The 17,305-nt window shown below is 41.8% G+C and overlaps 1 protein-coding gene across 2 annotated transcripts in view; it reads right to left on the bottom strand.

Moving 5' to 3' along the window:
* The window catches only part of LOC141133436 (A.superbus venom factor 1-like), a 224,820-nt gene that overhangs the window by 151,624 nt on the left and 55,891 nt on the right, over window positions 1-17,305 (bottom strand). For both annotated transcript variants that reach the window (XM_073622823.1, XM_073622824.1), the window contains exons 6-11: window positions 12,627-12,706; window positions 10,972-11,059; window positions 10,779-10,881; window positions 9,467-9,587; window positions 4,931-5,046; window positions 433-579 (exon numbers count right to left, since the gene is read on the bottom strand). In XM_073622823.1, coding sequence (XP_073478924.1) covers window positions 433-579; window positions 4,931-5,046; window positions 9,467-9,587; window positions 10,779-10,881; window positions 10,972-11,059; window positions 12,627-12,706 — 655 coding nt within the window. The remainder of the gene's footprint in view (window positions 1-432; window positions 580-4,930; window positions 5,047-9,466; window positions 9,588-10,778; window positions 10,882-10,971; window positions 11,060-12,626; window positions 12,707-17,305) is intronic.

The following is a 17,305-nucleotide window of genomic DNA, read 5'->3' as shown; positions in this document are numbered from 1 at the left end:
TTAGGAATAGCATCTGTCCAAACAAGAGTCTAGTAGACATCCCGGGTATGATAAAGTTTGAAACACAAAATCATAAATTATAATATAATAAATAACTATAAATAATTATAACAAATAATAATATAATAATAATAAAAATGATTCAATAATGTAATCAAATCAAAAACACTGAAATTTGCTCAGTTGCAGAATTGTCGCTGTCATTACTTTTAGTGACAATTCACTATAGCATGCTGTTGAGAAAAGCTATTTAGCAGTTAATATTTACTAAAATAATTGCATTTCCATGTTCTGTGTACTGTGGGAGACCAGATATAGTGAATGCAGGGTCCTGGGTTCAGTAACGCTTTAACTAAAGTAGACAATATGGACCACCTATTACAAATATTGCCATGAGTAAGTAAAGATGATTTTTTTTTTTTTTTCGCTTACCATTATTTGCAGAGAGTTTATATTGGCTTCTGTATTCAGGGTCAGTTTGACAATCCCTTTGTCTTGTGTTATTCCTCTTAATAGTCCAGGTTGGACCACCACAGGGACACCACGAGCTGGTGAGCCATCAGGGTTTGTGACCAGAACCTACAACAGAAAAGGAAGAATTATACATTTTTAGTCCAATCTGACAGCATTAAATAAAGGCATGCTGCTGACCAGTTCAATTCTGTACAGGTAGTTATTTTATTTCTTTATATAAAGGATAGGTTTAAAGTGTATCTTAAAAGGTCTTCCTTTTTTTATTTTGTTTTTTATTTGCTGTCCGTCCCATTAGTTCCTTTAAAGAAATATACAGCTGGAATTTAGAGTGTAGAGGAGTGCATGATACAGTATATTGCATTGCACTTAGATCAGGGGTCTCCAGTCTAAACTTTTTAATACCAGGACCACATTGTACAAATATTTGGGGGCTGATAAAAAAAAAAGTTTTATAAATGAATTAATATAGTTAAATGAATGAATATGTTTTATTTGGCACTTTTTCTGTAATCAGCGCGACATGATTTGAAACAAAAGAGAAAGAACTTTGGCAAAACAAAGCAAAAAAAATCTAAATAAATGCGAGCCAATAATTGAGTCTCCACCTTTCTCATCAGAATCTCCTTTATATCAGGGTCTCCATCAGAGTCCCCCTTACATCAGATTACCTATCAGAATCCCCCTTTCATCAGTGTCCCCATCAACATTCTCCTTACATCAGTTTTCCCAGCACAGTCCCTCTTTAATTTGTGTCCCCACAGATTCCCTCCTTACATCAGTGTCCTCATCAGAGCTCTGCTTACCTCAGTATTGTCCCTATCAGAGTTCCCTAACATCAGTGTCCCCATCAGTGTCCATCAGTAGGAATAGGGATGAGCCCGATGTCGAACATCGGGTGTTCGCCTGTTCGCCGAATAGCAAAAAATTTGGGGTGTTCGCGCCAAATTCGAAAGCTGCGGAACACCCTTTAAAAGTCTACAGGAGAAATCAAAAGTGCTAATTTTAAAGGCTAATATGCAAGTTATTGTCATAAAAAGTGTTTGGGGACCCAGGTCCTGCTCCAGGAGACATGTATCAATGCAAAAAAAAGTTTTAAAAACAGACGTTTTCGGGGGCAGTGATTTTAATAATGCTTAAAGTGAAACAATAAAAGTGAAATATTCCTTTAAATTTCATACCTGGGGGGGTGTCTATAGTATGCCTATAAAGTGGCGCATGTTTCCCGTGTTTAGGACAGTCCCTGCACAAAATGACATTTCTAAAAGAAAAAAGTAATTTAAAAGTACTCACGACTATAATGAATTGTCGGGTCCCAGCAATACAGATAAAAGAAGTCATTGAAAAAAACAGCATGGGATCCCCCAGTCCATTACCAGTCTCTTTGGGTCTGGTATGAATATTAAGGGAACCCTGAACCAAAATTTAAAAAAAAAATGCATGGTTGTCCCCCCAAATTCCATACCAGGCCCTTCAGGTCTGGTATGGATTTTAAGGGGAACCCCACGGCAATTCTTTTAAAAAAATGGCATGGGGGTCCCCCCAAAAATCCATACCAGACCCTTATCCGAAGTCCCACGAAGTCCATTCATCTTCTTTTTTTTTTTTCGGTCTGTCGGCGGACCGAGAGAGGAAGAAGTTGAATGGACTTCGTGGGACATTTTAATTTTTTTATTTTTTAATAAAGGACTTGTCCCAAGCCGTGTCTTGTCATTTTTACCATTTTGACACTTTTTTGTGAAATGGAAGGGGTACATTTGTACCTCGTTACCATTTCACACAGGGGGGAGACCGGGATCTGGGGGTCCACTTGTTAAAGGGGGCTTTCAGATTTTGATAAGGTCTCTACCCGTAGACCCCCACCACCACCACAAGGGTTGTTGTGATGAGGCCCTTGTCCCCATCAACATGGGGACAAGGTGCTTTGGGGGGCTACCCCAAAGCACCCTCCCCATGTTGAGGGCATGTGGGCAGATCAGGAGGGGGGCGCTCTCTCATCCCCCTCTTTTCCTACGGCCTGCCAGGTTGCGTGCTTGGATAAGGGTCTAGTATGGATTTTTGGGGGGACCTCCACACCATTTTTTTTACATTTTGGCACGGGGTAGACCTGAAGGGCCTGGTATGGAATTTGGGGGGACCCCCGCACAATTTTTTTTTTTTTTTAATTTTGGTTCGGGGTTCCTCTTAATATTCATACCAGACCTAAGTGGACTGGTAATGGACTGGGGGGATCCCATGCCATTTTTTTCAATGACTTCTTTTATCTGTATTGCCGGGACCCGACAATTCACTATAGCCACGAGTACTTTTAAATTACTTTTTTTCCTTTATAAATGTCATTTTGTGCAGGAAATGTTCTAAACATGGGAAACATGCGCCACTTTACAGGCATACTATAGACACCCCCCAGGTACGAAATTTAAAGGAATATTTCACTATTATTGTTTCACTTTAAGCATTATTAAAATCACTGCTTCCGAAAAAACTGCAGTTTTTAAAACTTTTTTTGCATTGGTACATGTCTCCTGGGGCAGGACCCGAGTCCCCGAACACTTTTTATGAGAATAACTTGCATATAAGCCTTTAAAATGAGCACTTTTGATTCATGTTCGTGTCCCATAGACTTCAACGGTGTTCGCGTGTTCGAACAAATTTTTTGCCTGTTCGCATGTTCCACTGCGAACTGAACTGGGGGGTGTTCTGCTCATCCCTAATTAGGAACAATTCTATTTAGTGTGACGGACTGCCTGGCACCTCAAGATACAGCTTCCTCCACTCTGGAACCAGGAACCAGGTACAGGGGGTCCCCGGGTTACAAACATGTTAGGGACTGTAGGTTTGTTCTTAAGTTGAATCTGTTTGTAAGTCGGAACAGGTACATTTTTTAAGTGAAGCTCCAGCCAAAAAAACTATTTTTAAGCTTTTTGGATAGCATAGGGAAGGGTTAACACCCCTGTAACATTTGTTTTGCTGTGTGTGCCCCTGTTCAGAAGATTTCACCTCACTTTCTGTCCCAATGACAATTGGATTTTGAAAATTTTGGGTTGTTGTGGAAACAAGCCTTGGTGATAAAGCATCAGTGGAGGTACCTTTTCCCCATAATAGCTCTTACAGGAGTGAATTTCCCTTCCTAGGGGTAGATTTGCTCTCACTTCCTGTTGTCTCCCTCCGTTTGTAAGTAGGAGTCGTTTGTAAGTCGGATGTTTGTAAGTAGGGGACCCCCTGTATTGTAGCTGATATTTGCACCCAAGAACTAGACGACACTAGTTTAGGTGCAAACTGGAACTCTCTTTATTGAAAATTCACACAGAATTTATACCACATAAAATCAGATAAAAGCTTGATCACATTATCCTAAACAATGCAAACTTTAAACAGTATTATTATCATTACATCTAACAGTACATCTAATGAACCGCTAGCAGCTAACAGTGATCTAATCAAACAGCAATCCAGTCAACAGCTACCTAAATAATCAGTAAGTTAATAGCTAGACCCCTAGACAAGCCTTGATTAGTCAGGGAGTGCCCACCCCAGAAAATTCGGCACCAGTTCCCCAGAATTTAAGAAGACTAAGAGCTTTCAAAATCTCTTTAACCAGCTTTCTTTTCACATCCAACTACTCACTGCGTTTCCAGTGGGCAGAGATCATCATGACCTCCCTGACTGCCAAAATTATGCAATAACCTGTCATCTTGCATTATATAGTAGGACATCTTCCTGAATGCTCGTAGCTCCCTCAAATGCCAAAGCTCAAAATCAGTAGGCAAGAGGCTGCCCTGCAATCCCCTCCAAAAGCCCCTGTTCCAGTTGGGTCTGTCACACATGGGCTGCCCCTTAGTGGGGAGCATGAGGACTTCTTCTATGGGGGATAAGGCTGATTGCATTCTTCCTTTGCAGGAATGCATATTCCAGAACCCACTGCTTGAGCACAGGTCTCACTTCTCTCTATACCTCTCTTTATGTGTTATTGAGAACCAGTTAATAAGAAGGCAGACATTATTTAAAACTAAAGCTTGCCTACACCAGTAGAATTTCATCTGAGCATTCGTACAGAAATTCTGAAAAATCAGAGCTTTTGATCTTGCCATCAACGAGTCAACTAACTTTATTTGAAGCCCTTAAAATTTAGTCCAGACCTTCAATTTGAATGGAATCTCAGATGTATTTCTTTTGTGCCTAGAATATGCACAGTACAATATGTATGTTTTTTTCCTAAATTAAAACCACAATCAGTTAGAACTTCATCCGAGAAAAAATTTCCTTCCTGCACCTTGAATTTGCTTTGACCCCACTAGCCACTTGAAATTCCAACGAATAGTTTGAAAATGAAAAAATGTTGTCCGAAATTCTACTAGTGTATGCCTAGCTTAGCATAAGTTTTAACCCTACTCTGATCTATCCTAAACAAATTAAAAAATCTATATAATTCTGGTCCTTCTTGTAGAGAGATACATACCATAAAGTCATGTGGCAGCCCAGGCTTGAAGTATGCAGGGGTTTTGGTGAAGATAATTTTATATAGCTTATTAACTATGGGAATATTTTCCAATTCTTCTTTTATTATACCAGATCCTAAGGTGAGAGACAACATGCAAGAAACAGAATAACATATCAGCAAGTAGAAGGATTCGTATATACAGCATGTGTGTAACCTATTCTAAGCCTGAATTCTATAGGTTCTGTCTAATAAAACCTTATTTTCTCACTTTTCGTATTAGATTATTAACCACTTATAAACAAAAAAAGAGCGACAATTTTGAAAAAAACACAATATTTTGTACTTTTTGCTATAATAAATATCCCCCTTTTAAAAAAATAAATAAATAAATATGGCCGATATGTATTCTTCTACATATTTTTGGTAATAAAAATCGCAAGGAGCGTATATTGATTGGCTTGCGCAAAAGTTATAGCATCTACAAAATAGGGGATAGATTTATAGCATTTTTATTATTACTTATTTTTCTTACTAGTAATGGCGGCGATCTGCGATTTTTATTGGGACTGCGACATTATGACGGACAAATTGGACAATTTTGACACATTTTTGGCACCATTGGCATTTATACAGCGACCAGAGCTATAAAAATGCACTGATTACTGTAAAAAATGGCAGGGAAGGGGTTAACACTAGGGGGCAATCAAGGGGTTAATTGTGTTCCCTGTGTATGTTTCTAACTGTGGGGGGAGGGGACTGACCTAGAGGAGACGACAGATCGTAATTCCTAGCTATTAGGAACTCACGATCTGTCTCTCCTCACAGAACAGAACAGGAATTTGTGTGTTTACAAGCGGTTAAAGTAGGTAATACTACTTAATCAGAAAGTATAGTTCATAGAACATTTTTTGAGCTATTATTGCAGTGGCTACCTTACCTTTAAAGTAGAACTCCATTTTTGAAAGCTAAAAATCAAGAGGCTGGGCATTATTAAAGCGGAGTTCCACTCAAAAGTGGAACTTCTGCTTAGTTGCCCTCCCCCCTCCGGTGTCACATTTGGCACCTTTCAGGGGGGAGGGGGAGAACAGGGAACTGTTTTTGACAGGTCCCCTTCCCCACCTCCGTTCTGCCCCCTCCTCCTTCCTCCGCGGTCGGGCCAATCAGAAAGAGCAGCGCACTTTGCGCATGCACAGTAGGGGGGCGGCCGTGAAACTGAAAGGCTTCACTTCCGGGTTCCCTTACCTGGAATGGTGGTGGCTGCACCCGACAGTCCATCCGAAGATCGGCTGGGGTGCCGACATCGCAAGCTCCCTGGACAGGTAAGTGTTTATATAGTAAAAGTCAGCAGCTACAGTTTTTGTAGCTGCTGACTTTTAATTTTTTTCCCCAAGGCAGAAATTCGCTTTAAAAATAGAAAAGCAACTGCAATTTTCCACCTTCGATCCAGAGCTTTTCCCCGTGCCAGTGTTCTGAGTCAAATGACGGCAAGCATCATTCAACGCACTTGGAGCCCAAGCTGTTATGGATCCACCACCTGAAGACTGTGCAGAAAAGGTCAACATTGTCATAGGGGTCTATTTCCAAATAGACATGTGCAGAATGGAAAAATTGTTTAGTTTCAGATAGATTCATTGTTACTCATTTTGCTTGGTTGATTAGTTTTGGAATTCATTTAGTTTAGTTTCTTTAGTTTATTAATTTTCTAACTAATTCAAAATTTTCGAAACAATTTGAATTTGGTATCAGTAGAGAAATGATCGACTGATTCAAATTCTTTGTGAAGAATAGCTGGTTGTTAAAGAGCGGGGAGCATGAAGCCGGCTGCTGCATCCTTAACCACTTAAGGACAGAGCCTCTTTCTGAGATTTGTTTTTACAGGTTAAAAACAGGGTTTTTTTGCTAGAAAATAGCTTAAAACCCCCAAACATTATACTTTTTTTTTCCTAACACCCTAGAGTATAAAATGGCGGTCTTTGCAATACTTTCTGTCACACCGTATTTGCGCAACGGTCTTACGAGCGCACTTTTTTTGGAAAAAATACACTTTTTTGAATTAAAAAATAAGACTACAGTAAAGTTAGCACAATTTTTTTTTTTATATTGTGAAAGATAATGTTACGTCGAGTAAATTGATACCCAACCTGTCACGCTTCAAAATTGTGCCAGCTCGTGGAATGGCGACAAACTTTTACCCTTAAAAATCTCCATAGGTGACGTTTAAAAAATTCTACAGGTTGCATGTTTTAAGTTACAGAGGAGGTCTAGGGCTAGAATTATTGCTCTCGCTCTATCGATCATGGCGATACCTCATATGTGTGGTTTGAACACCGTTTTCATATACGGGCGCTAGGCACATATGCGTTCGCTTCTGCACGCAAGCTCTTCGGGACGGGGCACGTTTAAATTTTTTTTTTTTTTCTTATTTATTTTACCTTTTTTTTTTACAATTGTATACTGTTTTTTTTTTTTTTTAAATTGTGTCACATTTATTCCTATTACAAGGAATGTAAACATCTCTTGTAATAGAAAAAAGCATGATAGGTCCTCTTAAATATGAGATCTGGGGTCAAAAAGACCTTAGATCTCATATTTACATTAAAATGCAATTAAAAAAAAAAAATTGTCATTTAAAAAAAATGGCCCTTTAACCTCCCTGGCGGTATGATTATTTCGGATTTTAGGTGCTGAAAGCGGTACAATTATTTTGCATGGAAATTTGGCGTTTTATATTGTAATTCTTAACACTAACACACTTAAATCTGTCCAAACAAGAGTCTAGTAGATATCCCGGGTATGATAAAGTTTGAAACACAAAAACATAAATTATAATATAATAAAAAAATAAAAATAATTAAAAAATATAAAAATAAATAGTAATAAAATTAATTTCCACACGATTCACTATCGCTCAATTCTGCAAGTGTTCTAATTTACTATCGCTGTTTTCTAGCTGGTCTAAAGCCATTTTTGACGTAAAGGGACACTTTTTGGTTGCTATGGACAATCTCCAGTTTCCAGGCAGAAAGAACAGTATATGCAATATAAAACTGCATGCAGGGCATGGGCCAAAGCACTGGGGACAAAGGGGATGTGAAATAATTTCATACTGTACTGTAATCTGTAAGATTACAGTACTGTATGTGTTATGTTTTTACACTTTTTTTGAATTTGCCGCCAGGCTCCGCCCCTGTGCGTCGCGCCGCTCGCAGGGAACGGAGCCTGGCACGGAGAGGCTTCGGAGGAGGACGGAGCCCCGCGGACACTGCGGGGGACATCGCAGGATCCCGGAGACAAGGTAAGTAAGGAGGCACCAGGATCCTGCGATGTAATCCCGAGTGTGGCTCGGGGTTACCGCTAATGGTCCTGAAATTTAACCCCGAGCCACACTCGGGAAAACCGCCAGGGAGGTTAAGAGCTATGGGCGGAAGTGACGCTTTGACGTCACTTCCGCCCTGCAGTGATATGGAGATGGGTGGGGGCCATCTTCCCCTCACTCGTCTCCATACCCAGGCAGGGGACGGACGCGATCGCCTCCGCCGCTGTCGACGGCTACGTATGTGGCGGAGGGCACAGATCACGGCGGGAGGGGGGGCCCTCTCCCACCGCCAATAAAAGTGATCTTGCGGTGAATCCACCGCAGAGACCACTTTTATCTTAAACCAGACTGCCCGCTGAAGAAGAGGATACTGGGGTTATGACAGCTAGCTGCTGTCATAACAACCATATCCTCCTTCAAAGTACCGACGTATAACGATGGTGGGCGGTCCGGAAGTGGTTAAAACAGTTGTAAACCTAGGAAAAAAAAAAACGTGCAAGACAAAAGCATAATGTGCTAATATGCATTGCTTACTAGCACATTATGAAATACTCAGCTTAGAACAAAGCCCTCTCAGGGGCGCCCAGTCACCACTGAGATGGCTGACATCTTCTCCCATCCTTCCTTCTGGGATCGTGGGGTCTGGCGCTGTGAGTGGCTGGAGGCTCGATGACGTCATTTCAGTGCATGCGCACGGGAGCCCTCGGTTCCGGAAAGAAGCTCTGAAGTTCCAGCACAGTAAGTCGAACCTTCAGAGTGCATGTCCTACTGACGTCAGCAGCTGCATGCAGGGTGAATATCTCCTAAACCGTACAAGTTTAGGAGATATTCATTTTACCTACAGGTAAGCCTTGTAGGCATACCTGTAAGTAAAAAAATCACCAAGCGGGCAACGCAACTGCTTTAACAACCGACGACTCATTAGCTGACAGAGGGCTTTCCCACTGACAGCTGAATGTAAATAGAACTGCCAGCAAATAAAAAATCAGAAAAAAAAAAAAACGTGTGCCCCCCCCCCCCCCAAATCCATGCGTTTTATATTCAGACCAAAACGAATAGCACATGTCTGTTTCTAAAACATTTGCTGCACGAATGTCAGAAGCATTCGTGCAAGCTGAACAAAATGTCTTGTATTTTTCTAAGAGGTTAATGCCTGTATCATCAGCACCATCTATGCACCAAAATGCGCCAAAATCAGATACAAGGTTCTCCTATAACTGTCAAATCTCCAGCCTCACCTGAGTCAGTGATAACAGTGACAGTCACGTACAGGGTCCACTCCATCATTTCCTGTTCATTACTGAACACTTTCTGCAGATCTTTTCTTTCCAAAATAGCTTTACCTTCACCATGATAGATCTGATGACCAAAAGTATGAAAGAAGTTAAAGCAGAACTCCAGGCAAATATATAAAAAGCACCAATAATATCGTTATTTATTATAAAACATGAAATGCATTATTGAATGCAAAGTGTATCTGACCTGTTATCAGCCTCTTGTAATCCTCACACATAGAGTACAGAAGTATTTAGACTGGGAGAAGGAGGGAAAGCACTAGGAGCCAATCAAGTGCTCTGCAAAAAGTAGCGGAGAACCCATTTGTTCACCATGCTCAGATGCCAGTGAAGACCACTTTAACTTTTTTTTCCACAACTTGATCAGAGGCCATCCTTGATGAGGCAGAGGTAGCTGGGTAAGTGATCTGTAGCCAAGTGAAACAACCTAAAACTGTCAAAATCGGGTTTGGGCAGCTGAGCCAGATCCCAAGCTTTGTGGGGAGCCCTACCCCAGTTGCTACCATTGTACTGCATTTCCAGTGGAGTTGATGCCTCCAGCTGTTCACCTGTGTTACCAGAGCCACCCTTGACTTTACTGTGAGGGACATTGTCTCTGAAGATAATTGCAAGTGCTCTGCAATGTTTAACTGAAGTAGAGATTCTCAGTTTGACTCTGTTTTTTATAGAGTATTTGAAGGATTACACTATGCAGCCACGTGTTACTCTAGAAAGGACAAGGGGGCACTTTTTACGTCAGGAGGAAAAGAATTTTAACCTTCATGTATGGGAAGGTTTACTTGACTGTGAAAATGTGGAACAGATTCCCCCAAGAATTAGTTCTTGCCATCTCACTAGATGCATTCCTAAATGAACAAAATATAACTGGATATTAATTTTTAAGTAATAACACCAAATATTGTTGATTCAAGGAATATCTGATGACCTTAAGGGAGATCAGGAAGAATTTTATTTTTCCCCTGCTGGAGCAAATTTGACCATGCTTTATACAGGGAAAAGGGGGAGGGGTTGTCTTACTCTTAATTAACTGTGGGTATAGGGTCACATTAGGTATTCTTTTTATTTGTTCTCTCGCCTCAGCTGCTTGCCCCACAGCATGGCACCCAAGGCAGATGCCTCTTCTGCCTCTGTGTCGGCCCAGCCTTTACTGCTAATGTCTCAAAGACATTAAATTGGCTGGATCCAGGTATCGTTACCTAACATCCAGGAGAACTACTACATAGACTTACTAGAAAATAAAAGTTAACACTCTCACCTTAGTTCTTCTCAATGAATCTGGCAAATGTTTCCTTTCATTGCCCCTCTTCACTCCAAATAGTACAAATGCATCACCATTTACTTGAATGCCATGTGTATAACTAAGAAAACAGAGAAAAACCTAATGTTCTACAGTTTGCAGTGTAAATGCTTTTTAGCAAAATTGATAGAAATGACATAAATTCACTTACGTTGCTTGAATTTTGATAGTATAATCTTGATCCTGAATATAGAAAAATGGTTCATGTGGCTCAATACTGATGTCAACATCTGGCTGAACTATGTATAAATAGAAGAAGCACACCATGTAAAGTATATACATAGTAAACATTCAATTCACACAGCGGGAGATTGTGACTGGCTCTCTATGGATCCGGTTCACACATCTTCACAGCGGCTCCGGTGCAATTTTGACAGGAGTCCTGTGCGTCTTTTGGTCTGTTTCAGGTCCAAATTCAGCCCAAAATTCAGGCTGAAATCGGACCTGAAACGGTGAACGAGGACACACCAGACTCCAGCTGTGAGTCGCTGCATGCTCATATGTGAACCCAGCCTTACATTTGTGGTCAGTTAGAATGTTCCTAACATTGATGATTAGTAAGAAGAAGACTGCCCCTTACATTGGTGTCAGTGGGAATAAGAATCTTCCTTAAATTAGTGTTAGTTGAGGGAAGGAAGGACCCTTACATTGGTTGTCAGGAGAAGGAACATCTCCCATAGCATTGGTAGCAACAAAAGAAACAATTCTCTCTACACTTGGTCAGAAAAAGGAAGAATGGCCATATATAGGCTCAGTGGGAAGCAGAATGGTCCTACATTGGTGGTCAGAGGGAATAAGAACACTCCTTACATTGATGTCAGCGCAAAGAAGAATGTCCTAAATATTTGGTGGTCAGTGGGAAAATGAAGGCACGTTACATTAATGTCAGTGTAAGAAGGAATGTCCCTTACATTGGTGGTCAGTTGAAAGAAGAATTATCTCTTACTTTAGTGTTAGTGGCAGAATACTCCTTACATTGGTGGCCAGTGAGAAGAATAACAAACACTTATTATGGTTTTAGTGGAAAGAGTATGTTTACATTGGTGGTCAGTAGGTAAAAGACTACCCTTATATTGGTGTAATTTGGAGAAAAAAATTGCCTCTCACATTGGGGGTAAGCAGGAAGAAGAATCCCCCTTACACTGATGGTCAGTGAGAAAAAGAATGCACATTATATTGGTGTTACTGGGAAAAAGAATGTTCATTAAATTGGTAATCAGTGGGAAGAGGAATGTCCATTATATTGATAGTTGGGAGGTACAATAATGGTTCCTTACTTTTGTGGTGAGTTAGAAAAAGAATGCTCCTTACATTGATGGTCAGTAAGTAGAAGACTCGCCCTTACATTGGTGTCAGTGGGGATAAGACTGATCCTTATATTGGTTTATATGGGAGAAAAAGGTTGCCTTACATTGATGGTCAGCAGAAGGAAGAATTCCTATACAACTGGTGATTAGGGGAGTAAGAATACTCCCTTACACTGGTGGCCATCATGAGGGAACAATGTTCCCCTTACAATGGTGGCCCGCAAAAGGAACAATGCCCTCTACATTGATAATAGGTAAGAAGAAGAATGGTCCTTACATTAGTCAGAGAGAAGAATAATGCTCCTTACACTGGCATCAGTGGAAAGGTGAATTCCCCATTGTCTTGTTCGTCAGTAAAAATATCTCCTTGCATTGGTTTTAGCAATTGTCTTATTGCGTAAACCGATTGTGGTTTGACAGATATAATGTGTGTTATCTATTTTTTTTTGCAAATTTTCTTGCACCCAGTTATCAATGTCTCTCTCTACTTTTCACTTACCATAGTCCTTCACTTCAAAGTGCGCAGTATATTGTTGAAGAGAACCCCCATAGGATGCTGAAATGGTCCAAACCCCAGAACTGCAAGGTAAAATGTACAATAGTTTCATGGTTGTGGCTGAATGCCCAAACATATTGAAGGGAATTTTGACAACTAGCTGTGTACACTTTTCAGGTCCGCATCCCTGGTACATAGAATGAACAAAAATCTTCCTCAAAAAGTGAGATTTTAATGGACCAGTGATGAAATATAGTAAAATAACAAATTTTATTGATAAAACATACAGACAGATATATATAAAGAAAACAAACACATGGTGTGTATAATCTTTGGAATAACCTAGAAATCAACTGTCCAAAGTGGGATAGAGGAAATCCACTTTGGACAGTTGATTTAAAATTCTACTTTTTCGGGGGGGCGTGGCCGACCGGAGCTATAGATGGACGCTTGATACCTCAGCTCGTCTCACAGGGGAGATATACCAGCTACTCAGGCCGCATAGCGAAGCTCATCCAGTGCCATCCTAGCCTCCAGGACACCGGAGACCATGGCCAGCACATCAAGGAAGAGAAACCCGGAATATAAACCAAAGAAACTTACTGAATTCTCCTACAAGCCGGCGGAGCAGGTCAATGATCTCCAAGATGGCGACGGCCAGGCCGCGCCGCGGGACTCATACACGGATCTGCCGGACGAACTCCTGGCAGATCCTGCTACACCAGACCCCCCAGCCTTACCCCCTCACCCCCCGGAGGGCGACAACCTCCTGAATAGCCCTGCTAAGGCTAAAATGAGGCTCGATGCGCCGCCGCAGCGGCCGCCCATTCCACAAATTGAGACCCAGGCTTTCAGCTCCCTTCTCAACAACCAGGCCCTGCATTCATCCATGGCTGCTTTCCCCACCTCAGGACAGCCTGTTATGGATACCACATTAAAGGACATGCTACTCTCACTGCAGACCTCCCTTATGACAGATCTCTCCTCACTTTTTGCAAAAATCTCCTCAGACATACACTCAATAGATGACAGAGTGACATGCATTGAAAATGATATGAGTGACTGCACTTCCAAAGTGAATGAGGTCATGGATGTATGTGCTGATATGAGAAAGGAACAGACATGGATCCGCGCCAAGCTGGCCGATTTAGAGGACAGATCTCGCAGGAACAACATCAAACTGCGTGGAGTCCCTGAATCCATACTGCCTGCAGACCTTCCACGCTATGCGAAAGAAATGATGCATGTCATAGTCCCAGAAGCATCCCCCAGGGACATAATCATCGACAGAATACATAGAATAGCCAAGCCATCCCACCTAGCTGCCTCCATCCCCAGAGATGTCCTGATGAGGGTCCACTTCTTCCACGTCAAAGAGAAACTCCTGCTGGGGGTTAAAAATAAATCACCACTGCCCGCTCCGTACACGGGAATCCAGTTTTTCCCGGATCTATCTAAATATACTCTCCAACAAAGAAGAAACCTGAACCCGATCACCAAAGGGCTTCAAAACCACAAAATACCATACAAATGGCGCTATCCAGCCACTATCCTAGTCACTAGAAATGGGCAATCTCACGTCATACATGACCTGCACAAAGGCCTACACCTCCTCCATAACTGGGGAATAATTCTGGAACCCCCCAAGAACCCACAAACGCGCAGCGGCACATTTCAGGTCCGCAACCGCATGGATCATCACCCCAGCTGAGGTGGCTTCACAGTTAATACCGTAATAGGCCTAACTACAGTACCGCACATCCCCTGGAGTTAGACGTATTGTTCCACTGATTGCTCAGCTCCTCTTGTTACTAACTGTTTATACCCCCATTTAGAGGTTGAAGCGGTGTGATACACCTCCTCTACGTCTCCCTTTTCACTTTTGCAAAGTTACCTTTTCGGCGGCTTGCTCATTGGTATTGCATCGTCAACTGTGATTAACATTTTGCTCTATCTGCAGCTCTATTACCCTACCTCTACTGGCTCCAGAGACCGACCACCATCCACCAACTGCTACTGTCACCAAACTCCTCCGGCAAGTAAACCAAGTCGTCTAACTGTAAGTGACTTCCCACACCAACCTACCTACACCTCCCAACACCATGCCACTAAATATATTATCGCTTAATGCTAAAGGCCTGAATCATCCAGCCAAACGTCACTCCCTTTGGAAATCTGCCAATGCTCTACAGAGCGACATCTTGTGTATCCAAGAGACACATCTGATAAAGTCAGACTCTCCATTATGCACCGTCAGTTCCCACATATCTTCCATGCCTGTCACTCCACCAAATCCAAAGGCGTCATGATAGCAATAAAAGACACAGTGGACTTCCAACTATCCAAGATACTAATTGACCCTGACGGTCGCTACTTAATTTTAGTATGCTCCATCAACAAAATCTTTTATACCCTTTCCAACATTTATGCACCGAACTCCCACCAAAAGAAATTCCTCCATAAGGTACTACGCCTAACCAATCAAATAAAAAAAGGTCACCTAATCCTATGTGGGGATTTCAATATTGCCCCTGATGTCATCATGGATACTACGTCTCCAGCGAAGAGGCGTATATCGCCACTGAAAAATCTTTTGTCCTCACAGGAACTTTTTGATGTATGGCGCTGCCACCACGGCTCAGAAAAGGACTATACCTACTACTCTCACGTGCATAATTCGTATTCGCAAATTGATTTATTTGTCACTGATAAATGGCTCCTCCAGAAAATATATAAATCTGAAATCCATGCCACAACATGGTCAGACCACGCCCCAATATCTATTACTATCTCAGATTCCACTCCACAACGTAACACATTCTTGTGGCGTGCAAACAATTTTATACTGCAAAATGAAAAATACACGACAGAAATCTCCAACCTTCTCACTGAATTTTTTACTATAAACAAAGGCACAGTGTTTGACCATGGGGTGGTATGGAGTGCCCATAAGGCCTATATTAGAGGTATGTTGATTAAAATGAGCTCCCTTCACAAAAAAAAGAGGACGCAGCGTTTAGATGAACTAACATCCCAAATCACCTCCCTAGAACAACAACATAAAGCCAACCCCCAACCCCCACAAACCATCCAATTATTGAACCTACGGCAAGAACTGAAAACCTTGCTCCTCCACTCATTTGAATATCTCCAACGTAAATTAAAAGCCACTTCCTACGCTACCTCCAACAAGGCAGGTAAAACTCTAGCTCTGAAACTCAGAGGCAGAAGACTCAAGTCTAAAATATCTCAGATTATCCACCCCCACATGAACATCCCCCAGTCCAATCCCCAGGAAATAGCTAACGCATTCAGCGACTACTATAGCGACCTTTACAACTTAAAACGCGATGCTAACACACCGCAACCAATGATCGACTTGATACACCACGCGGAATCCACCAGAACGCCTTCTCTGCTCCTGTCCTTGGATGCAGAGAAGGCGTTCGACAGGGTTCACTGGACCTACCTAGAATTGGTCCTTCAGAAATTTGGCTTCAGAGACCACATCCTTAGAGCCATATTAGCTATGTATACCACCCCTTCGGCCCAAGTATTCACGGAAGGTATGCTTTCAAAACCATTCCCAATCACAAATGGAACGCGCCAAGGTTGCCCCCTGTCCCCACTCATCTTCAACTTATTAATGGAACCTCTAGCACAACACATCAGATCCAACACTACAATATCCGGAATACAAATAGGTCCCGTCACCCACAAAATTAGTCTCTTGCGGACGATGTTATCTTAATACTCACTAATCCCACAATCTCCCTGGCGGAAGTACAAACCACATTAAATTGGTTCAGTAAAGTATCGTACTATAAATTAAACACATCAAAATCTTCCATTCTTGACATCAATCTGGATGCCACCACTAAAAATTTACTCCAGGCACAATACTCCTTCACATGGGCAGACAAGGAAATCACATACCTGGGAATTCAACTCCCGAAAATGACAAAGAATTTATACTCATCTAACTTCTTCCCACTACTTCACAAAATCAAAAATGATTCACAACAAATCACAAAACACGAGCTCTCATGGTCGGGGAGGCTAGCAGCCTTTAAGATGACATGTCTACCTCAAATATTGTACTACTTCCGAACACTACCAATCCCAATTCCTGCCTCGTTCTTTAAGTCTCTCCAATCAATCTTCACCAAGTTTCTCTGGAACGGGAAAAAACCCAGATGCGCACACGCCAAATTAATTAAGCACAGATTGGCAGGAGGCACAGGATCCATAGACTTTAGAGACTACTACCTAGCGGCCATACTCGCGCAACTCCCAGAGTGGTTCCAATCCACTACTCAATCTCTATGGGCCCAGATAGAAAATCTCTCACTGGTACGCCCAAACCTAAAAAACTGGTTAATGAGTACACCTTTGGGCTCTTATGTCTCACCCTCCATCTCCCCGACTATGAAGGCCTCAGTCTATGCCTGGGAAAAAATGCTCGCCCTCTCAGAATGCACCCCCCCCAACACACACCTCCACATACCCTTGGAGACACTACACCATCTATCACCTGATCTCAGACTCTCCAACTGGTCCATCAATGGAATACACTCGATACACCTCCTTTTACAAGGAAATCAAATTAAATCCTTCTCCCAACTACAAAAAGAATACGATCTGCCAGATGGGGAAAGATTTACATTCCTTCGTATACACCA

Source organism: Aquarana catesbeiana, linkage group LG03, assembly GCF_042186555.1.
Source record: "Aquarana catesbeiana isolate 2022-GZ linkage group LG03, ASM4218655v1, whole genome shotgun sequence".
NCBI lineage: Eukaryota > Metazoa > Chordata > Amphibia > Anura > Ranidae > Aquarana > Aquarana catesbeiana.
This window is presented reverse-complemented; position numbering and strand designations above follow the sequence as displayed.